Genomic DNA, 21,342 nt, shown 5'->3' on the forward strand with positions numbered 1-21,342 from the left:
GGCTGCTGGTTTTCTCCAGAAATAGGAAGGGGACATTGTATTACAAATAGCAAAACTGTCATTTTAATTCAGTATTTTATTACACACACACAAAAAAATTAATACAATAGTTCTTGAAGCAAGTCCATACTGACACTCCTTTCATAACTGAGATTACTATAATGCTCTATATTTTTTCATGAAAAAGGTTACAAGTTAAAAACACATTAATAAATGGATCCATCCAACGCATTCATTCTCACTAAACGTTATTTCTCTCAGGTGACTGAGATAACAGACCACACTCTTCTCAGTGGTACTCAGTGAAGAAGCAACATGCACAAATTGAAATACAAGAAACTACTGCATTTAAACATAAGAGAGAAAAAAAAAGACTACTTTTTTTTTTCTCTACCATGCAAGTGACCAAATACTAAGCAGGTTGTGTAGAGAAACTGTGGAGTCTCCATCCTTGGAGAGAGTCAAAACCATATCAGTCCTGGGCAGCCTGCTTGGATGACAGTGTGCTGAACAGGGCAGGGTGTGGTGCTAGGAGATCTCCAGTGGTCCCTTCCAGCTTCTGCAGTTCTGTGATTCCACATAAAAGTCAAACCTATCAAATCTAGATAATTGTTCTACTTCAGCAGAAAGTGAACAAAGAGAGGAAAACAGATCTGAAAGGCTCAGTTTATTGACTGAAACTCACAAAGCAGGCAGGCATATACCAAACTGGATCCTTCCTTTTCTTCAGTCATTGCCAAATTCTACAGGAGTTATCCTTGCTCCCTAGTAATAAACAGATATTGTGAAGGAAGCATTTAGCTGTATCAGACAGTCTATCCATTTTTGTTAAAACCTACATCAACAATGTGCCCAGGAGACAGATAAACATTTTTCTGTCCACAACTAGCAACAGGCAGCAGCATCTAGGGCAGTATTTTTAGCTGAGATCATCCTGCATCCCTTGAGTTTTTGTCTGAAATGAAGGAAACCTGATCACAGTTCAGTACCAGATACACAAAAGGTATGCTCCCATTTAAAAACCTTTGCCTTTTGCTCATGCACACCTCCCTCATGGCAATGAACTGTGAGAAAGTGGCTTGGTCACTGCTCTGGTGCTGGCATGTGCCCTCTGGAGAGATGGGACAGTATGCCCACATTCTCTCGAAACCTCAGTTCTAAAGTGAATTTCTTGATTTTCTTGACTATATTGTAAGTCACTGCCGGTACCTGTATTTGGCATATGGCCCTAGGAAAGTTTTCAGACTTTTTTTTTTTTAGCATAACAAGATTCTTGATGTCTCTCAAAAAAAAAAAAGGGAAAAGAAAAATGGGATGTATTAGTTACCTGTAATGATTGTATCACCTTTGTAGTTGAAAGCACAGGAGAAGATCTCATCAGCATGACCCTCTAATATCTGAAGGCAGTGTCCAGTAGCAGCATCCCAGAGTCGAGCTGTTTTATCAGAACTGGCTGTTAGTATGCAATCGCCTTTAGGGTTGAAACACACCTTTAAAAATACAGAAATGAGTTATGTTACTTAGCAAGTCACTATGCCTAGAGAAATATGCATATTGAGAGACTGAAAGATTAAATTAGAAAGCAGAAACTCTTGCATTCAGTTTTTCAGCTAAAGTCAAGGACAGTATTCCACTAGATTCATGCTGGCAGACTAACTTCTGTGGCAGAAAACTTCGTGTATTTACAAAGGTCTACATACCATGACCTTAGCACAGGATCATAACTTCCAAATATTGAACCTCTAAATCACAATTGGCAGCAAATGCAGCAACTTTATTTAAATGTTATCATTACTCCAGTGTAAAATTTATACGTATTTTATAGAGTTTAAATAACGTACATCTCTGTAGCACCACAATTTGCACTGGAAGCAATTAATTTTATAGTAATTCTTCATATTTGTTAAACATTCACTGCCAAAACTGCATGGATTTCCAGATAATCAGGTACATTTTTCCAGCACTAACCAGACAATATCAGTTCATTATAGAATGCAAAATTGCTTAATCACTGAGGGCAAAATGTCTGCTCTCTAGAAATCCCATTTCCAGGTAATAACCTTCCCAACTGGTCACATCTCCACAGAATACCTGCAGAAATACATGGCCTTTTCCACACGCTCCCAGAGGAACAGATTCTCTCTTCCAGCACAGAAACCATGCTGGCACTAAGGCCCTGATGGAAGCTGTCTCTAACCCACCCTCATGGCTGCAGGGGTTCAGACTGTCCTCAGTGGGTCTACACTGAGTGTGAAATATTGCAGTGACTTTAGGAACTGAGGAAAGACCAATCCTTCTGAACTTAATATTCTTGTCTGAACAGACAAATCAATACAATGAAAGCATTTAAGTAACAGTCATTGTCTGATAGCTTTTAACCAAAAGGAATATTCTTTTAGTAAAGATAACTTCTTAGACAGGCCTATCAATCCTAAATACTAGTTATTATAACACCACATTCTTTAACCATGTTCCTGTGTCATGGAATAACTGGTGGATTGAACGTCACAGTCAAATAAAAAAAGGTGCAAACCACACATAACTTACCTTTGAAATTTCATCTTCATGCCCTTCTAGCTTTGCAATGCACTGTTTTGTTTCTGCATTATAGACTCTTGCTGACCCTGTTGCAGTAGGAGCCATATGTGATTGTTATGCTTAAGCATGCATTTCAGTAAGAACATTTCAATAAAGTCAGAGGGAAGTCATCCTCAGGTTTAATTCTGAGAGAAATGGAAGGCAATCTTCACAGAGTTTCCTCCAAGGGTAAAGTATGTTAACAAGAATCTGTAATCTGCTTAGAAAAGACTGACTTCCTTTCCTGATCAGAAATGGTTTATTCTGGAAAATTTCTAGAATGTAAATACAAAGGTCCACATAGAACCCACACTACTGAAGCCTGTAATTTCAGAATGCATGTGCATTATATTCAGAAAGGTTTCATCATATTTCAGATACTAATTTTAATAATCTATTCATTATATTTAATAAGGTATTGATTCAATGTCAGGATACTTTTTACAATGTCTTTTGTCTTAAGATAGTAAGTACAGGAAAATAGATACAAATAGTCCTCCCCATCCAGTCTAGTGTCCTATTTCTGGAATTGTGTATCTAAAACTAATATGGTATTGTCATTATACAGTATAATATGAATAACTGAGCAGGTGACTATAAAAAAACTATTTATTGTGATTCCTAAAAAATAATAAACATGCAAAATTCTGCCTACCAATAACAAAACAAAATTGCTTCTTTCACTACCTCTTTATTGTGTATTCTCTTGCTGTGCATTAGGAAAGCCTGCTAGCAAATCCACCAGTAAAATTCCAACTCGTTTTTCATTTAAGCCTAAATCTGAGCCATCAAATCAAACATCTCAAAAGCTATTTACCTACACATTTAAAATGTATTTCCAGCCACAACTGAATTATTTCCTTCTAAGTTTGAAGTTAAAGGGAAAAGACATGTTGATTAAAGTACGAAAATAAGAACTTTTTCACTGGAGAAAACTTCTAAAGTTTAATGCCAAATTTCTGTAATGCAACAAACATTGCTTGATCTATAGCTTTGAATCAAGTACTCCTCTTCATCGAGCCACATCCAAAGCAGAGCCAAAGGGAAAGCACAAAGGTGTTTATGGCACAGTGTCAGTTCTCCCAGCCCTTCCCTCACCGTCAGCAGAGGCAGTCGCGATGCGCCGCCCGGCGTAATCAAAGCACACATCCAACACCTCCTTCCTGTGCCCTGCCAGCGTTGCTATGTGAGTGCCACTCACAGCATTCCACAGCTGCAGAGAGAAAAGGGGCATTTGATGGCTTCTTTTGATTCATTTACTTTGTAGGTATCCGGTTGATTGATAAAGCAACATGTAGAGGCCTTTTCTGATTGATATCTGACACGTAATAACATGAAACCTGGATATAAATCACTAATGAGTCACTCTTTAGTTAGTTTAATTAAATCCTATACATTTTTAGTTCAGTGTATTGATTAAACAAGACTTAATTAGACTTCACTGAAATGAGTAATACTACAGGTTTTACATTTAGTTGTAAATTCTCTAATCCATTACATGTACTAGTTTAAAATAATGCTCCTAAATTAAAAAAGGTACATTTAATATGTCAAGTAGCTGCATTCCCTACCTACTCACTGTGCTTACCATGCATGTTTTGTCCATCGATCCAGTGACAATGAGAGAACAGTCCCAGTTGAACTGGGCACTGCTAATCTCTCCTCGGTGGCCAATTAAAGTATGTAACATCCTACCAAAAGAAAATAAAAATAATAATTTACATTTATAGTGTGAATTTTTATATACACATATAAATTGTAGTGTAGAAAATGGTTTAGTTAAGGTGTCAAGCCTTCACCATTAAAGCAATTAAATGGAGTGGTGCAGCTCATTTAGAATCCTAGTACTACATCAATTCCACTTTCTATCTTTGGCAAAAAGAGGCAGTAAGGAATAAAATGGAAAATTCCACCCTTCTCTTTAAAAAATATTTTAGTGAATATATTTCCAGTGAAATGTGATGATTTTCAGTACTAGAGACATATTCTTTGTATTCATCTACATGCTAAGCATATACAGCAAGTTTTTCTACATTACTCTCCCATTACCCTACTTCAATGAACTGTAAACAGTACATCTTTAAAACTCCATATAATCTAAACCTTTTATAAAATCCACTGAAGATCAAATGGAAGTTAATCAGGTACTTAATGCGAGCATGTTCCCAAATAACAGGCAAATGACAGCTCAACTGAAATATGACTTCTAATCCTCATTAATCCTGAACTTCTTGCTGCACAAGACTGGCAATACAAGTCCCATTAAATTCTTCAGCTTTATCAGAATAGAGAGGTTACAATTAGTCAATACTGCTTCCTAAGAATTAATGGCCTATAAGGCAGCAAAGCCTAAAAAAGATTAATTGAGATATACATGTATTAAAGGATTAGTAAACTGGGTTATTATCACAATGCTAATATCATTGCATCATTAATAGAAGCACACTGTAAATAACAGATAAACTGATTACTAGAAAAACAACTAAATGAGTTTAAGTGACTGCAATTTTTTTTCATTGCATAAGATATGTAACAGTAGCTAAATTATTATATGTGCCAAATAAAAAGAAAAGAAAATTTCCTGAGCACGGAATATTCTATTTGCCTATGATAACACAAATTTGATTACATTCATAGCATTTTACAGAATTAGTCCTTTTGCTTTCTAACACTGTGAGGTCTACACTGCTGTAATTGTGTAGATTTTTTTACAGCAAAGCCAAAAATCAACAAGCAGATAACAGAGGAAAACTTAATTTTATAAACATGTTATTTGGCCATCAAGACCACTGTTACTGTAATACCTAATGCCCAAAATATGTAGCAATATGTAGAAAAGACGTTTTAATTTAAAAGCTGAAAGCCTTAACTTCCAATTTTCAAAAAGGCAGTGTGGGCTTCAAGCTTTGACATAAAAATCTGATCAATAAACAGAATAAATAGCAATGTGGAGAACATCTCACATAAACCATTGTCAGATACACAGTTCGAAAGAACACAGAAGAGAAGCTTATGAAGTGCCATGAAAAATTTCCATTTAAGTTATTTATTAAAAACAATCAGCTTTAATCATGACGGTATTTCCTTAGCCTTCAGTTTCCAAGTGAGATTTGGTGCATGGATGCTGTAGTATTTGACCATAATTGCAAATGAGAAACTGCTTCTCTCTCAGCACCCTCGTGTCCAGCACTCCTGACCCAGGCACAGGTACAGGTTGAGGAACAGGTACAGGTAGAGGCTGTTGATTTGCCAAATGAAGCTCTGCAGACACCTTCAACTGAACTACAACTGACTGTATCTGCCATGGAAATACAGACCAGTATTAAAAAAGCATGTTTCCCCCTTCATCCTTTTTCTTCTTCTTAGTTGTGTTACTTTATGAAGAAAATCTTGAACCTTGCTCAGATTTCTTGTCCCTACATCAGCTTCCCTCAGGGAAGTTCAGGCTACCTACCCAGAATAAAACTCAGGAATACATATGCTCACCAGGGTCAGCCAGCAAAATGAGAAGAAAGTCAAATATGGAAAGCTGTGTTTCTCATGTATTTCATATGGTGAAAAACAAGCACACAAAACCTCAACTAGAAGATTTTTGTAAATCTACATGAACCATATTCCACCTCCTGGTATCGGACCTGATGTGAAATCCATATTGATTTCTTAGAAAAAAGAATGCAACATGAAAAGCCCCAGATTTTATTTCACTGTAGGCTCAGACAATAAGCTCGAAAAAGTTGTTTTCAAACAAAAATACTTGCAAGAACACCAGGCTGAAGGAAGCTGAATTCAAAGGTCAATTTGCTGAATGAAAAAGCTCAACACTTACAGGATCAAGCCTTAAATGATGTACTGTGTGCACATTTCTTAAAAATCACACAATTAGTCTCATTTTGATACATATTGTCTATTACCCCAAGATACCACTATACACACACTTTCCTTTTATATATGAATTTCAGAGATATTCCCCCTGCTTTCACAAAAGGAAGATATGACTCCTGTAAACAAAAGAGAATCATTATCTTCATAAATTACTTTGCCAGTAATCAGGGTGATCTTTTTAATATTCTACTTACACTGAGTTTTCCATTGAAAAATCAAGTGGATTTGTCAGTACTATAAAAGTTCATATTTAGCTATCACATTATTATTTGTTGGCATCTTAATCAAGAGATTTTGCTCTCTACAGTCAAAGGAGAACACATTTTAAATTTATACCGACAAAGGATTGTGAGAAGGAAAAAGACACCCTTTGTAGTTTTTAAAGACAACATAACCAGACTAGTTTTCTATAACAAAATATACTTTCTTTCTACTTAAACAGTCTAGAAATCCTAGACACCTTGCAAGTCATGAGTTTCCATGCTGATATTTTCCTGTTTGGAGAATTCACCAGGAACAAGCACAGGATCTGTCCATTCTTTCTGCCTCTTCAGCCCTCAGAATATAGATATTTAAAACAAAGAACAAACACAAAAGCATTTCACTAGCAGCGTTCCTTTTCAGAAGAACAAATAGAGCAGGAGCAACAAATTACAAGATGAAGGAACATATACTCTGCATGAAATACAAGCTTTCTAATGTGTAGCTCAACATTTTCTATTTAATTTTTCCTGAAATCATGCAAAGTAGAATTATATTTATTAGTGCTTCAGTACCTGCCAGTGCCAACATCCCATATTGCTACTGTATGGTCAAAGGAGCCAGTGATGATCCTGTCTCCAGTGGTATTGAAAGACACTGCAATAATTTCTGCTGAGTGCCCCTGAGAGAATTTTTAAAAAGGAGAATGAGAATACAAATTACGAATTTTCCATTAATATAGTTTATTATGTAATCTTTTTCAGCAGCAAAATCCTTCCGTAACTCATCGCTATTTTATTTACTGTCTTGTCCAGTATATGACAACTTTGACAGAAAAATCCAACCAACTGGAATAGTCAATATCCCAACAACTGCAAATACGCAGGCACACCACTTAAGCAGGAAGCTTATTCACTACATATTACTTAGGATTTATGTGAGAGAAATGCATTGAAACAGCAGAGATCAATCTGACCCTGGGGAACCCTAGCAAGACATGCAGAGCAGAGATGACAATCTAGGTAACTGGACAGCTGTCCTCTGCACATTTTTACAGGAAGATCCATACAGAGGAGGTCACAACTGATAACAGAGCAGCAGGTTTCGGTTTTAACAAGTGATGGAAAGCATTCTAATCTATAGCAGTAATGTCACTGAAATAAGAAAATCTATGTTTTGATAAGTAGGATTTATAAAATACCAGAGCTTTTTCATTCTCTTCAAGTTTTCTTATTCTGTTTTCTAACTGCAGTCACTATGAGACCACCTGGTTAAAGAAACTCTGCAAGGTTTGAAACTGCTGTAATGGTTTTTCTGTTATTTATCTCAGCTGGAAAACTAAGACAGCAAGGAACATCTTTAAAAACATAAGGAATGCAAACATACACTTAAGGTGGCTACTTCTTCTCCTTTCTCTATGTCCCATAATTTGGCAGTGGTATCCATGCTTCCAGTTGCCACCAATGTGCTCTGAAGATTAAATGCCAAACATACCTGTAGCAAGAAATATTGGACAGAAAAAGTTTAAAGAAGTCCATTTATTTATTTTTTCTAAAAAAATAAAACAAGGGTCAGGATTAATATTTTTAAATAAGACAAAAGTCTGACAATGTTTTATGGCATACAGAAAACTTGCAGAGTTCATCCAAACAGCTCACTAGAACAGCAACAAATCCCTATCACACAACCCTGCAGAAGTACTCAAATCAAGTGGACTCCCTGGTTGCTTTGCAATGGCAATACATTAGACTTACAGCAAGTTTTCCTGCATTGCTTTCTGAGTGTTCTTCATTTTGTGTCACAAGGAGAAACTATTTAGTTCACCAAGTTTTAATAAAAAAGAAGAGTGAAGTAGTTTGTTCATTTATTAACAGTTGCTAGTTAACTGGCAGAGAACTGTCTTCAGTATCTGTAATGCAATAGATAAGCTTATGCCATTTTAATAAACAGTTGCAAGTTTCTAAACCTCCTCCTCTAACTCCAAAGAGTTTTTAATCACACACTTAGCCTCTCACACAGGATGTGTGGGTTGCAAGCACATCCTTTCCTAGGAGAATGTGCTCCCCTGCCTTCACACACCTGCCCTAAGGGACATGAGTGCCTCAGCTTCAGCTGAATTCATGCCACTTCCTACAATCTCCTGATCCACATGCCAGGAAGGAGGCATCCAAATTCATATATGTACATCTTACATGGAGGTAATGGGGCCTTCTTGTTGAACCTCCTACTGACAATCCACTAGCTGGGTTCAGACTCCTAATGGTGTCTCCAAAAAAGGCTATGCTCTGAATTAGGCAGAGGTTGTGATGATCAGGGTGACTGCTGGAAGCACCAGGGTAAGTTTTGACAACTGGTGGTTACAGACCTGTATCTCTCCCATCCTGTTATACCTTGCCTTGCTTATTTTATCTTCAAGTTATTTCATTTTCTTTATTTCAAAATTCTCTTTGAAATTCTCCAACTACTGTTCAGTCTAACTGACATTGCTCCCTAGCACTATAATTTGGAAGGATTCCTCTCTTACTTGATGAGACTGGGGCAAAGATCATCCAAAGAGTTTTGTGTATCCACAAATCCACTCTGTGCACTCTTTTCCTATCACATGTCATTATCTATGTCATTTGCCGAGGGCATCACCACAACATCATATTTATGACAAAGCAAGAACAAAGCTCAACTACTTTAATTCATTTTTCACATTAAAAAATTAGGCAGTCATCCTCCAATTCTCTGTAATTGTTCAGCATGATTGCTGTGCAAATAAAGAATAGGAGGTGCCATGAAAAAAGGAAAACAGTAGCTCATTTCTTTCCTACTGAATAACTATGGGCATGCCCTTGCCAGCAATGTATCAGATGCAATAATGGCCTTTCAGAAACAGGTCTGATTCAGAGAAACACCTCATTTTCTGCTGGCAATTATCTTTTACTAATTACTTGCTAGCCCAACTCATAACACTCTGGGTCTAATCTAACCCCTACAGAAGTCAGAAAAAATGGAGAGGCCATGAAACATTTACCTGATTGATTTGTGGAAGCAAAAATCACTGCAGCCTTTCTTAAAAAGCAAACACATTCTCTTTTGTAAGGGGTAATTCTTTCAGAGTATCCAGACAATCAAAACACCACTGAAACAAATCCCATTTTCCAATATGGTAAACCATCATTTTCTTGCTCTGGTTAAGGTCTCTTGATCTGCAATTAAATTCTTTTTTTTTTTTCCCAGAAAAAATTTCCAGCAATATTTTATTGAATAGTAATTCTATAGCTATTTAAAAATTTCCAAAAAGCCCACTCAGCATTGAAATTCAGAGTTTTGGTGTCTTTGCCCTAATCTTTTAAATCAAAATGCTAAGCATCAAGGTATTTGCTGCTGCTGATAGAGGTCCTAGTGCATTGGAGAGGAAACCAAGCATTTTTAAGCTTAAACTGTTTTAATTTCATGCATCTTTGACATTTCAGCATCCCACATATTCCCAGTTAACACACTTTAAAGTTCAGAAATTCATTTTTCTACAGCTCCAATTGGTTCTGTACATGAACTACAGATCTCTGTGTGAAAAACAATACAAGCAATGATGTTCTTGCATATTTAGTTCTGCAAATATGAGAGACAATGCAAGATAGCCAGAAATACATGTGATATGTAATCAAGCAATAAGTATGTACACTAACTGAAAATTCCATCTGCTATGGTATTTTTCAATGTTTTAACATTTAGCAAACAAGGAAAATCAGAACAATGTAAAAATAAAAATATAATTTCAAACTTTGTATGATGGTTTATTCTATCTCAAAAACTGTCAGACTATCTTCCCTTGCAGTGCAGAAATGTTAACAATATCTGGATGTATGAATAGATGTACCACAATAACTGTGTTTGCCAGTGGGAGCTCACAGGGAGTTGGAACTCTCAGTCATCCGCAATTGTGTGAGGAAACATAAAGGAATAAGAAGCATCCATCACTACTCACAATTTCAGCACTATGTCCTCTGAAAGTGTGATAACATTTTCCTGTTTCTGTACTCCACAGTTTGCAGGTTTTATCAAAAGATCCAGTGGCAATCTTGTCACTAAATGGGGGAAAAAGTCCTATCATTTTTATTTAGAAAAAACCTCTGACTCTAGAGACAGCAGACTCCAGAGAAATACCCAGCCATGGAAGCTGACATGCTTTGGCTCTTGCTGCCACACTATGAGATCCTGCAGCAGAATTTCACAAACACAAGTTACATGACAGCAAAAAGCCAACACAAGGAGTTGCTAAGAGAGCTACTGTGCCTATTTATTAGCACAGAAGTGTTCATAACTGATGACTAACCTACTTTAGGGATGCTGTTGTGCTCCACTTCCAGAACTATCAAAATGTTATATCATTTCATCAGATAACATCTGTTTATCAACAATTATAAATGCAGTTCACCCAAATTTCACAAGTTGAACTCTACTCCCGCTGAAGACAGTGGAAGTGTTGTGATCATCTGCAGTTAGAGCAAGGCTAAAGTGAAGTACCCAGAAAATGCACCAAGGGACACTGTATAGAAACCTAAAGATTAGCAGAAAAAAAGGTATTCTTTTATCAAATTTTTAGTGTAAAAGTAGTTCAAGGTTCTCATGAGGTTTTGTCTTGCTGTATGTTGCTTCTCCACTTTTATGTCACAGTCTAGTCACTATCTTTGCACAGGTTGTCATTAGTTTCAACAAGGTATATAAATGAACTTCATTAAATTCTATTCTAAAGTAAAGAATAATATCTGAATATAAGACATTGACATAGCAAGGTCTAGGTTTTCCTTTTCATATAGAAGAAAGAAATAAAGTTTCAAATAGTGTAAGAACAAATAATTTAACATTTCTTTCCTGATGTTGACTGTGTATTGCTTAACTGATAAATAGGACACCTGATAGTAATGTGATTCAACACAAAAAATAGAAATTAATTTATCTTACCTTACAGAAAAACAAAACTGTTTTCTCACATATGACAGCTTCCTCAGGAAGCAAATGACAATGAAACTTCAGTAGCTAACATGCAATTCCCTTTACCTAACAAGTGGCAATTCCAACCTAGGGCAAACAGTTTCTTAAGAAAACAAAAGGTGCAAAAATTCATATCTGACGTTCACACAGCAGCACCTTGTGGATTTTACAAAAATTACTCAAAAGCTGTGACATTTCTAAATTATGTCCTGAATAATATTGGATGTGTAATGGCAAATGGAGAAATCTCCTTCTTCCTTCTCCTTAACTGAAGCAACACAGATTGTCATAAGTACTTATACCTCACATCACATACAACTACATGGAGGCAGAAGAGAATGATTAACATTCAGAACACAATCTGGTCATGTAGATATTACTGAAATAAACTGTGTTTCAATATATTCAACTGACTCATTTATATTTTTTTCAAGACTGAATGCCTAATTAAATTTGCGGCTAGAATTTCTCAATTTTATTTTCAAAAATGATACCAGAAAACATGTTTAAATGGATCTCTAGTACAAATAATGATAGCATCATCCCACAGTGATTAGCTATAGCTGAACTCTACAAATTCAGAAGCTGAACTCTTTAAATTTGAAATAGTCTATTCTATGTCAGACTATTTGCAAAATAACATTATTAGCAACTATGAAGAATCTCAGAGGATATTTATTTACCCATAGGGATTATTGAAAGCTATTGCATAGACAACGTTTTTGTGTCCCTCCAGTGAATGCAGCTCTTCTCCCGATGCCGTATCCCACAGTTTGCAGGTTCTGTCATAGCTTCCGGTGATAAAGCTAAAGCAAAGAGAAATTCATTTCTGAATACAGCAAATATCTCACTGGGCCCAATGCATAGCCAAATGATTCATTCCCACAGATTTCAGTTAGCATTCAGTTAGCATGTCTCAGACCCTAAATCTCCTCTTTCTTTCAAAAATATAGATTAATGACCATAGAGGTTCCTTTTCTTGTTTTGGTTTTTTTAACATATTATTCATAGAAACACCTTTTTTCTAATCTTCAATGTATTTCAACCAGAAAGCATGCTGCTGCTTTCAAGACATGAAGGAAAAAATGATAAGACATATGTCCACCCTGAAATCAATTAACATGCAAGCTACACTTTCACTACAATGAAACCCCCAAATGAGTTTATGTCAAAGACTCATTTAGCTTTTAGAAATATTTAGTTTACTGCCATAAAGGTGCTTCTTTATGTAATATGGTAATTGTCAACAGACTATGGCCATGGAAGAAAAAAATTACATGAATTGAATCTCACCTGCTACTTTTTTGCATCTCCCATTGGTTTTCCCACAGAGGCCTGAACTATAATCCCCAATTATGCCTGAAGCTGCTTATAAGCAGCAGAGCTGAATTCTTTTTGCAGCAAGATAAAAGCACTGAAGTTTCCTTACCATTTAATTTACAAATACAAAACTTCCATTAATGATTATGTACTTCAACTTTGAAAGCAGCTTACCGGGAACCAGATTTGTTAAATGCTACATTAGTCAGTGGCAATATGTGTGTTCGAAGCACCTGAAATAGAAATGGGGGCAGTGAGAGGAAAAATATTTGATTCTAAAAAAATAAACAAAATTGCTCAAAATATTCAACAGATTTTTTGTCCTCCTCCTGTTACAGGAGGAGAAATCCCACATTAATCACCAGGTTATCATGGAAGACATGATACAGTATTGATTTCAATTTTATACTTGAATGAACTGGTTTTTCCCCCATGTTTGCATATTCTTCATCCTCTCTGAGACCAGCAAAGTAACTCTAGACCAGAGCTGAATGGGCAAAACAAATGAGGAGACCACGCCTGCTGAGATCACTGATGACAGAAATCCCAACTAATATTAAGCCTTATCCCATGAACCAAAAAATTCAGTTGAACTGAGTCTTTGAGACTTTGAGGGTATAGGATGCTTCCAGCTGGCTTGTGACTTTGTTATACCAAACAGGAAGAACAGACTTAAGCTACAGCTCTGTCCTATGAGGTCATGACAAGGTGCAAAACCATGACAAATATACTTAGCAAGACAAAATTCCACAAGAACATTTCAAATTTAACATCTGCATGTATTTTGTAGGTTAGGGAGGTCACTCTTTTCTAACATTGTTTCTAAGGTCCTTTAATTGGACAGTATGTGATTAATGTGAATGATCCCATAGCCATGATAATACATACCAAGGTTTATTAAACATCAGTTAAAATAGTTTCAGATACTGCCAGTGAAATTCTGCATGCCATGATTCTTTAAAAAGGACCAAAAAAGTATAATCAAGCTGGCTGCTGTCATGCATGGTTTGCATTTGAACAATTTTCACCTATTACAAGCTGCCCCCTCCTCAACTCTAAAGCATAATAAAATCATAAACTGGGAAATCACAGCAATTGCTGACAGAGAAGTAAAGTAATCTTAAAAATACACCAATGGTTCACTAGGTCTTTTCTGTAGGGTAAGAATGAAGAAGAAACTATTTATGAACAATGAGATTCAATCACTGACATATTACCAGAGCTTCAACTTCTTGTTCTTATCTCCAATTTTCCAAGCTGCCTGTCTCCAAAAGGAAAATGAGAGAGGCTCATGGGTCTTCTACTCAGAAGAGTAGGGACAGATCAAAATGGAAATAACAATTGTCAAGAGAAGGACTGATAGAGAGACAGAAACAGAAAACATATTTTATGTTACAGAAACAGCAATTTCTGATCTCTAGAGAAAGCAACACGAGTTGTGCTTTCAGCTACAGCAGTGAGAATGAGCAATCAAGATGTGGAAATGACAAAAATATTTTGCCTTTAAAGACAGCCACAATATCCATCTGCCTATGAGAATCAATAATTATGGAAATTTATGGAAATCTGACCCATAACATTTTTAGTACTCCATGCAGGCATCTCTGAACAACAAATGTATTTTAAAATTTTGAAAAAAGGGAGGAAAACAAGATGGGTTTATGTTTAATTTCAAATTATGAGACTAATTCTGTTTTTCCAATGCCCAGTGCTGCAGTTACTTCATCCACAGAACTCTGATCCAGCAAGAATTGCTTCTGTAAATGATATAACAATCAAACCCTAAGGCAATATTAGAAAAAATATACCTCAGTTCTGCAAAATCTGCTAAAGCTGTACCTAAGACAAAAATCTCCAAAGCACTAAAGCATTCCATGCTATGTAATAGTTTAAAACCTGAGAAATTGCTATAAAAGCTCATTTCTCTGCAGGGTGCCTAACACACCACCATCACCACAATTACTGAGAATAACAAAAAGATGAGTTTTTACACTTGTTTCAGATTATACTCCAGTGCAACAGGAAAAAAACACGCATTTCCAAACAATGCACACATGGAACATTTTTCTGAGGGAAAAGGAAAAAAAATCTAACTCCCACCCATCTCTTGTATTTTATTAGTATCTCAGAAGCATCTGGTACTCATGTTTCATTTAGAAGCCTTAAATGAAACTGAAACATCAAACAAGTTCTTTTCACACACTTCTAACCACTCTTGGGTGAAAGAAATAAGCCAGCACTGATTGGATTTGCCTGCCTCTATTATTTCCAAATACAGAAGTTCAAATATAGCACTATACCCAACAATGAACAAATTCATTATTTACACTCAAGTTTGAACAAGCATTTGAAGACTTGTCAGTATCTGTGAGGAACAAGCAATTTTAAAAGCTTTTGAAAAGCAAGGCACTATCTCAGTTGAGAGCATAACTTTTTTTAATTTGAGCTGCCTTATTACATAGCTCAGTTTTCAAGGTTAGATACATATACCTTTGCTGAGTTCACTCAAATGAGTATTGCTGGTCAAAAGAACCGAAGTTGTATCTAGGAACATGTAAGAGGTGTTTTAGCTGAACAAACCAACACAAAACTTCTTCCTTTTCTCTCTCAGTTTAAGGTAACAATAACCACCATAGCACTGACCATAATTTTTTAACAGCTTCACATTGCCATCTGCTGACACAGTAAAGATACAACATTTAACTATTTCCAATTGCAACACACAGTCTCCAGAAAAAAGTTTCATTTCCACAATTCAATATAATTAAATCTATTCTCTTCTTACAGACTCAATACTGGATTTGGAGCTCTGAATCATTATTCTTAAGAATCCTGTTTGAATGTTGTCTGTAAGCTGAAGATCAATTTATCAATATTCAAAGGTAATAGTAATGACAGAAAGTAATGAAAACCAGGATTAGTAATCACAATTGCATGTAGCACAAAACCTCATAAAACAATAGCATAGAGCCCATAATTTTCACAAAATTAGGAACAGGAAGACAAGGGTATGAAAATATTTCGGTTCTTTCCCAACAGTTAATTTACTTTGTTCTATTTACAGGTTTTGTTTAAATGTAACCATGAGTATTGCAGGCCCATAAATCCTTATCTGACAAAATAAAAGATTGATTTCTCTCCATCCAAAACACACCCTAGCACATAAGCCTGTGTAAACAATATCTAGGGACAGTTACACCTCTCAGCCTTTTTGGGGGAATTCCTGGCAGAAACAGACAGACCTGACTCAGTCGCTCTAAAAGTGCAAAAGGGATTGAAAAGAGCCAAGAAATCAGTCATAAAGTCCCAGTATTGCCCTCAGACACAATACAAAGCAGTAAAAAAAACCTCACAATATCACAACTTAAACCCCCCAAAATGCCCAAAATAATTTTAACGATGCCTCTGACCTTAAAAAGAGTGAATTTGTGATTCTGTTTTTCCCCTAGCTTCTCCTGCAATCTGTGTATTACGTTTATGACATGTTCCAAGCAGGAAGCTGTGATGAGAGGTTCTCCTTTTTGAATTTCTTCTACTAAGGCCGTGACATCTGTGCTAATTATGAGAAAAGAATGAAAACAAACTCAAAAAATAGCCCAAACTCAAACCCACCAGATTCAATCCTCTGGAAATAATTAGGAATATAAACCGAAGAATATTATTTACTTGCAGAGAAACTGAAGCAAGCAATTAAATGTAATCCATTTATCTCATTCTCTAAAAAGGCCTGAAGAAATATGGATACATTGTTCTTGGTTTTTATACTTTTTTCCCCTCACTTACTGAAGATGTACAGTAAAACTTAACTTTTAAAAACTGTAGCTTGGCAAGAAATTTATCTTTTCAAAGGAGTTCCAGAGGATCAGACATGGGAGATGTGTGGCCCAAACTGTCAGTTTAGATATCTGAATTAAACAGGAGTTTCATACATTCCAAACACTTGTCCATAAATTAACAAGATAAATTATGTATGCAAAGTGTTAAATTTGTCTCTGTCTGTGGCTTCAGAAATCTATGCCGTTTCTGCAACTCTTAGTTATGACAGTAACCACCACAACAGAGTCCAGTCTGTCAATGTCCCTGGAGCCCCCAGGGAGTGGGTCACAGCTGCTCTGTGGAACTGGATCATCTTTCTGTGTCATCAGAGAACTACTGATTTCTGGCCTTCTGTGAGAAACTAAGGGTTGCCAATACCTGGGAGGCAAAGCACCACTACACTCTTAAAATCAGTTTAGCAAGAAAGCCAAGCATTTCTGTTAATATGGAAATTATTCAAGTCTAAAGGGGATTTTCTGCATCAGTCCTCTAAATGGGAAACACTACATCCCATAAATTACTATCCTCTCAGTGTTTATACTCCTGTTCAATAACACCAGACAACTTATTTCTTTCACAAAGAGACTTGTTAGGTTTTACCCACAGCACTGTACTGGACAGTTCCAGAAAGACAAAATTTAATAATTTTTAAATTGGGATTTTTCATCTTGCATATCTAGCCTACATTGTCTATTGACTTTGGCTTACATGCAAGGCCTCTTCCATATCAACACTGGTATTACGACAATCACATTATTTCATGCCTTTCTGCCTAATAAACTCCACAGATTTGGGCAACTTTATTTAATGGTGGCACTTCATTATTTTTCTGAAGCTCTTCCTACCAGAGCTGGCTGAGTAGAGCATGTAGGCTCTACATAATAGCCAATCTCAATTGTGCCCAAAATAGTCAATAGAGTTGTCTATGAACATGCTATATAAAGGTAGAGAGTGCTGTTATCTGAAATATTACCATACTTACTCAGGTCTAAGATCAAGTAGATCTATTGATCTGGTCTTTGACACACCACCTTCTATATATTCCAAAATAATTCCTTCAAAAAAAAAGAAAAAAGAAAAGTGATAAACAGGTCATAATGAGACTTCTGGAATTTTATAACATGCGCTGTAGACAGCAACACTGCCACTTGTATAGCTCCACTAACTTCAGACCTACTTCCAGTTCATGGAAGGAGTTTGGCTGTTCTCACTGAGAGTAAGCATGGTGATGAACAACTCTGATGTGCTTATATCAAAAAATATATTAAACAATGTATTTCCTGAGCTATTTTCTATTCTGGAAATGAACAAGGTCTTTTTTCCAACAACTTTTTGTATCTTTTCATCAGCACTAATTTCAAAGAAGCAGTTCTAAAGATACGTGCTGTAACTCAGTGTTCCAAGAAGCTTGGAAAACACATTTTACAAAACCCACTATATTTATTCAACTGTTTGCAGAGGCTTGAGTGCAGTAATATATCAAAAACCACAACACACTTTACATTTCTGTGTTTGCTCTGGCACCTCTACAACTTCCACTGAGCTGGAGTATTAGAATGTTTAACCACCACATGGCTTCCTGTTTTGAAATAGCTGATAAAAGGATCAGCTGCTCCCTGATTTTCTGTGGGAAAAGATAATTTAGATTAACTTCTCTGTCATTCTGCATTTTACAAAGTTCATAGGAAAGGTGTTTAATCTGAAAGGATTATCTGTTTTTCCAATACACTTCCTGAGCTGGCCATCTCCAGCTTGTTTCACTTCCAAAATTTCACTGAGTCACCTGGGTACAGGATAAACCATCAGAGGCTGGCAGCACAGCTTTTCAAAGCATAGATCTGCTGAGAAAATTCAAAAGTCAAAGCCAAAAAATAAAAATCAGTATCAGCTAGGTTGGAAAAGACCTCTGAGATCAAGTCCAACCCATCACTGGCATCACCTCGTCAACCAGACCATGGCACTGAGTGCCACGTCCAGTCCTTCCTCAAACACCTCCAGGGACGGTGACTCCACTACCTCCCCGGGCAGCCCATTCATTCCACTGTCTGATCAGCCTTTCTGTGGAGAACTTCATCTTAATATCGAATCTAAACCTCCCCTGGCAGTGCTAAAAACTGTGTCCTTTCATCCTCCCACTAATTGCCTGGGTGAATAGACCGACCCTAACCTGGCTCCAATCTCCTTTCAGGTAGCTGTAGAGAGTGGCAACTTTTTTTGCTAAACAGCCATTTAAAAACAGAAGTACTTTTTTTTTTTTTTTTTTTGGTGGGGGATATCAGCTACAGTCACTGTTGACTTTTAAAACTCCTCACTGTGATGCGAGCAAGACTGCCTAGACTTTGCAGTAAGTCACTAATTACAGCGGCGATAGGCGAGGAGCTCAGCCTAACCCAAGCACCGGCACGAAACACCCGCACCCCAAAGGCCCCGCCGGTCGTGCCCACAAAAGGCATCCCAAAGGCCCCGCCGGTCGTGCCCACAAAAGGCACCCCAAAGGCCCGCCGGTCGTGCCCACCAAAGGCACCCCAAAGGCCCACCGGCCGTGCCCAGCCCTGCCGGGCTGAGGGGACCCGCCATGCCGGACGGTCCCGCAGGGCCCCCGCCACACGCCCCACGCCCAAAGCCTCCCCGCGCACAGCCCCAGCCCCGGCACAGCCGCCGGCAGCGCCGGCAGCCCCCCGGCCGTCCCGCCCCGCTCCGCACCCGGCGGGAAGTAGCGCAGCAGCAGCCGCCTCAGCCCCATGGCCGCCACTGCCCCGCGCGTCCTGCCGCCGCCATGGCAACGGCGCCATGGCCGCGCACGCGCAGCCCCGGGCGCGGCGCTGAGGGCGCAGGGTGCGCCGTGGCGGTGCCGCTGGGAGCCACCGTGGGGTCTATATTACCGCTGCTGGCACTGCACAACCCGCACCGAGCTGCCACGGCTTCTGCACTGAGGAACAGAGAGTAAAAAACCGCGTCTAGAAAGGAGTGCGCTAAAAAAATAGATCAAATTCGGAGTGCTAACGAGCCATGCGAAGCGGCGTAGCAAATGTGTAAAAGCAGTTTGGAAAGCGAGTAATTCTAAGGAAAGCAAGCAAAGATTAAGTGTAAAAAAAAAACCCCAACTTAATCAGCTTAATTTTTTTAAGAGGTACTCAGGACACAAGCATGAAAATGCAGTTATAATTGGAGAATCATTAAGGCTGGAAGAAGCCTTACAATGGAGACCAAGCATTAACCCTGTTCACCACTAAGCCATGTCCCCAGGGGCCGCACGCCTGTACCACACTGGCAGGAACGGGATTCCACCAATTCCCCAAGCAACTCTTACATCCAATCTAAACCTTCCCTGGCACAACTTGAGGCCATTTCCTCTAGTCCTGTCACTTGTTACCCGGGAGAAGAGACTGACTGCCTCGCTACACCTTCCTTTCAGGGAGCTGTGAAAGTGATAAGTTTCCTCCAGACTGAACGGCCCAGCTCCCTCAGCTGCTCCTCCTCAGGCTGCCGCTCCACACCCTGCACCAGTTTCACCGCCTTTCTTTTCATCAAACAGAGAAGAAAAAATATAATTGTGAAGAGATAACCAACATGGGATCATTAAAATATAATGCATTAATAGCACTGAAAATCTTAGTCAGGCTTTATGCTGAAATGGCTGTAGAGCATCAATAGGGGGAAGCAGTAAACACATTTTCATTTGGCCAATTTCGTAGCCCAGATTGTTGACAATGGATCAATACAAGACAGTCCCACGTGTTTAACAATACGTGACTTTTCCAAAAACACCCATATGGCCCCCTACAGCTTCGCTTTGAAGACAGTCCTTTGGTTTTTTGAAAGCCAGGAAATAAAATACAATGGCCAGTTCCAGACTTACTTCAGGACACGGCTGGGGGACAAAGCGGTCTCTTGCGTTTTTCATTCCCATTTGTTTGTTTAAAGTCTTTTGTCTTATTTGTGTGTGGAAAGTCTTGAGGCAGATAAGAAATACTTTTACTGAAAACAATCCAAACAGCTTTCTAACTGAATTTACTTACTTGGACCAACCCTATCCAAATATATCCAAATAACTTTTTGAACAGCCCCAAATCTTGGTAGTCTCCAGTTTTTTAACGTTTTGTATTTCTTTAGCCTAATATGTATCTACCCAGATTATAATTTCAGAATATAAATATTTTTCTGTTCTTTTCACTTAAATGACATGAACAAACAACCTGCTCCTTACCTTAAAAATTTGTTCATCTCATAAACACAGGTTCATGAAGATTTTCTGGTACCTTCAAGACTACTTAACAACAACTGGAAGTACTACAGTTAATTTTTTAAAGTCATATTTAAACAAAACAGTCAAACAGAGGAGAGGGAAGTAGAAAGGCTGCAAAGCTCCATGATGTCAATACCTGTTGGTTCAGCACGTTTTCCCCTCACTTTCTTGCTCTGTATCTTCATCTGAATACAGACACTTCACAATTTGTCATTAGCTGGGATTAAGAAACAATAATGATGCTGGAAGATGATAAATCAAATTAGTCCTCAGCTTTCACCTCTTGCCTTGCTTCTGTAAGCATAGGATTAGGGAGCAGT

General features: G+C 37.7%; 1 protein-coding gene across 2 annotated transcripts; it reads right to left on the reverse strand.

The window, feature by feature from the left end:
- Nucleotides 1-58: 58 nt before the first annotated feature.
- On the reverse strand, nt 59-19,600 carry DAW1 (dynein assembly factor with WD repeats 1). Of its 2 annotated transcripts, XM_085069576.1 has the most exons (14): nt 19,480-19,600; nt 17,759-17,831; nt 16,371-16,515; nt 13,135-13,193; nt 12,324-12,446; nt 10,634-10,733; nt 8,047-8,154; nt 7,236-7,342; nt 4,166-4,268; nt 3,676-3,790; nt 2,548-2,624; nt 1,328-1,490; nt 693-765; nt 59-569 (listed from the first exon to the last, which is right to left on the reverse strand). In XM_085069576.1, exons 1-13 carry the CDS (start codon nt 19,517-19,519, stop codon nt 731-733), a joined length of 1,248 nt encoding a protein of 415 aa, XP_084925702.1. In that variant the 5' UTR covers nt 19,520-19,600; the 3' UTR covers nt 59-569; nt 693-730. The 2 variants fall into 2 exon arrangements, with proteins under 2 accessions (XP_084925702.1, XP_084925701.1); XM_085069575.1 differs by having other exon boundaries at nt 59-765.
- Nucleotides 19,601-21,342: the final 1,742 nt, after the last annotated feature.

Source organism: Lichenostomus cassidix, chromosome 9 (genome assembly GCF_008360975.1).
Source record: "Lichenostomus cassidix isolate B80296 chromosome 9, HeHo_3.0, whole genome shotgun sequence".
Lineage (NCBI taxonomy): Eukaryota > Metazoa > Chordata > Aves > Passeriformes > Meliphagidae > Lichenostomus > Lichenostomus cassidix.

Coding starts and splice junctions, on each gene's coding strand:
- DAW1 (XM_085069576.1), bottom strand. CDS start 19,519: ATGGGGCTGAGGCGGCTGCTGCTGCGCTACTTCCCGCCGG. Junction 17,832..19,479: donor GCTGCGCTACTTCCCGCCGG/GTGCGGAGCGGG, acceptor TTTTTTTTGAAG/GAATTATTTTGGAATATATA. Junction 7,343..8,046: donor AAGAAGTAGCCACCTTAAGT/GTATGTTTGCAT, acceptor AAATTCTCTCAG/GGGCACTCAGCAGAAATTAT.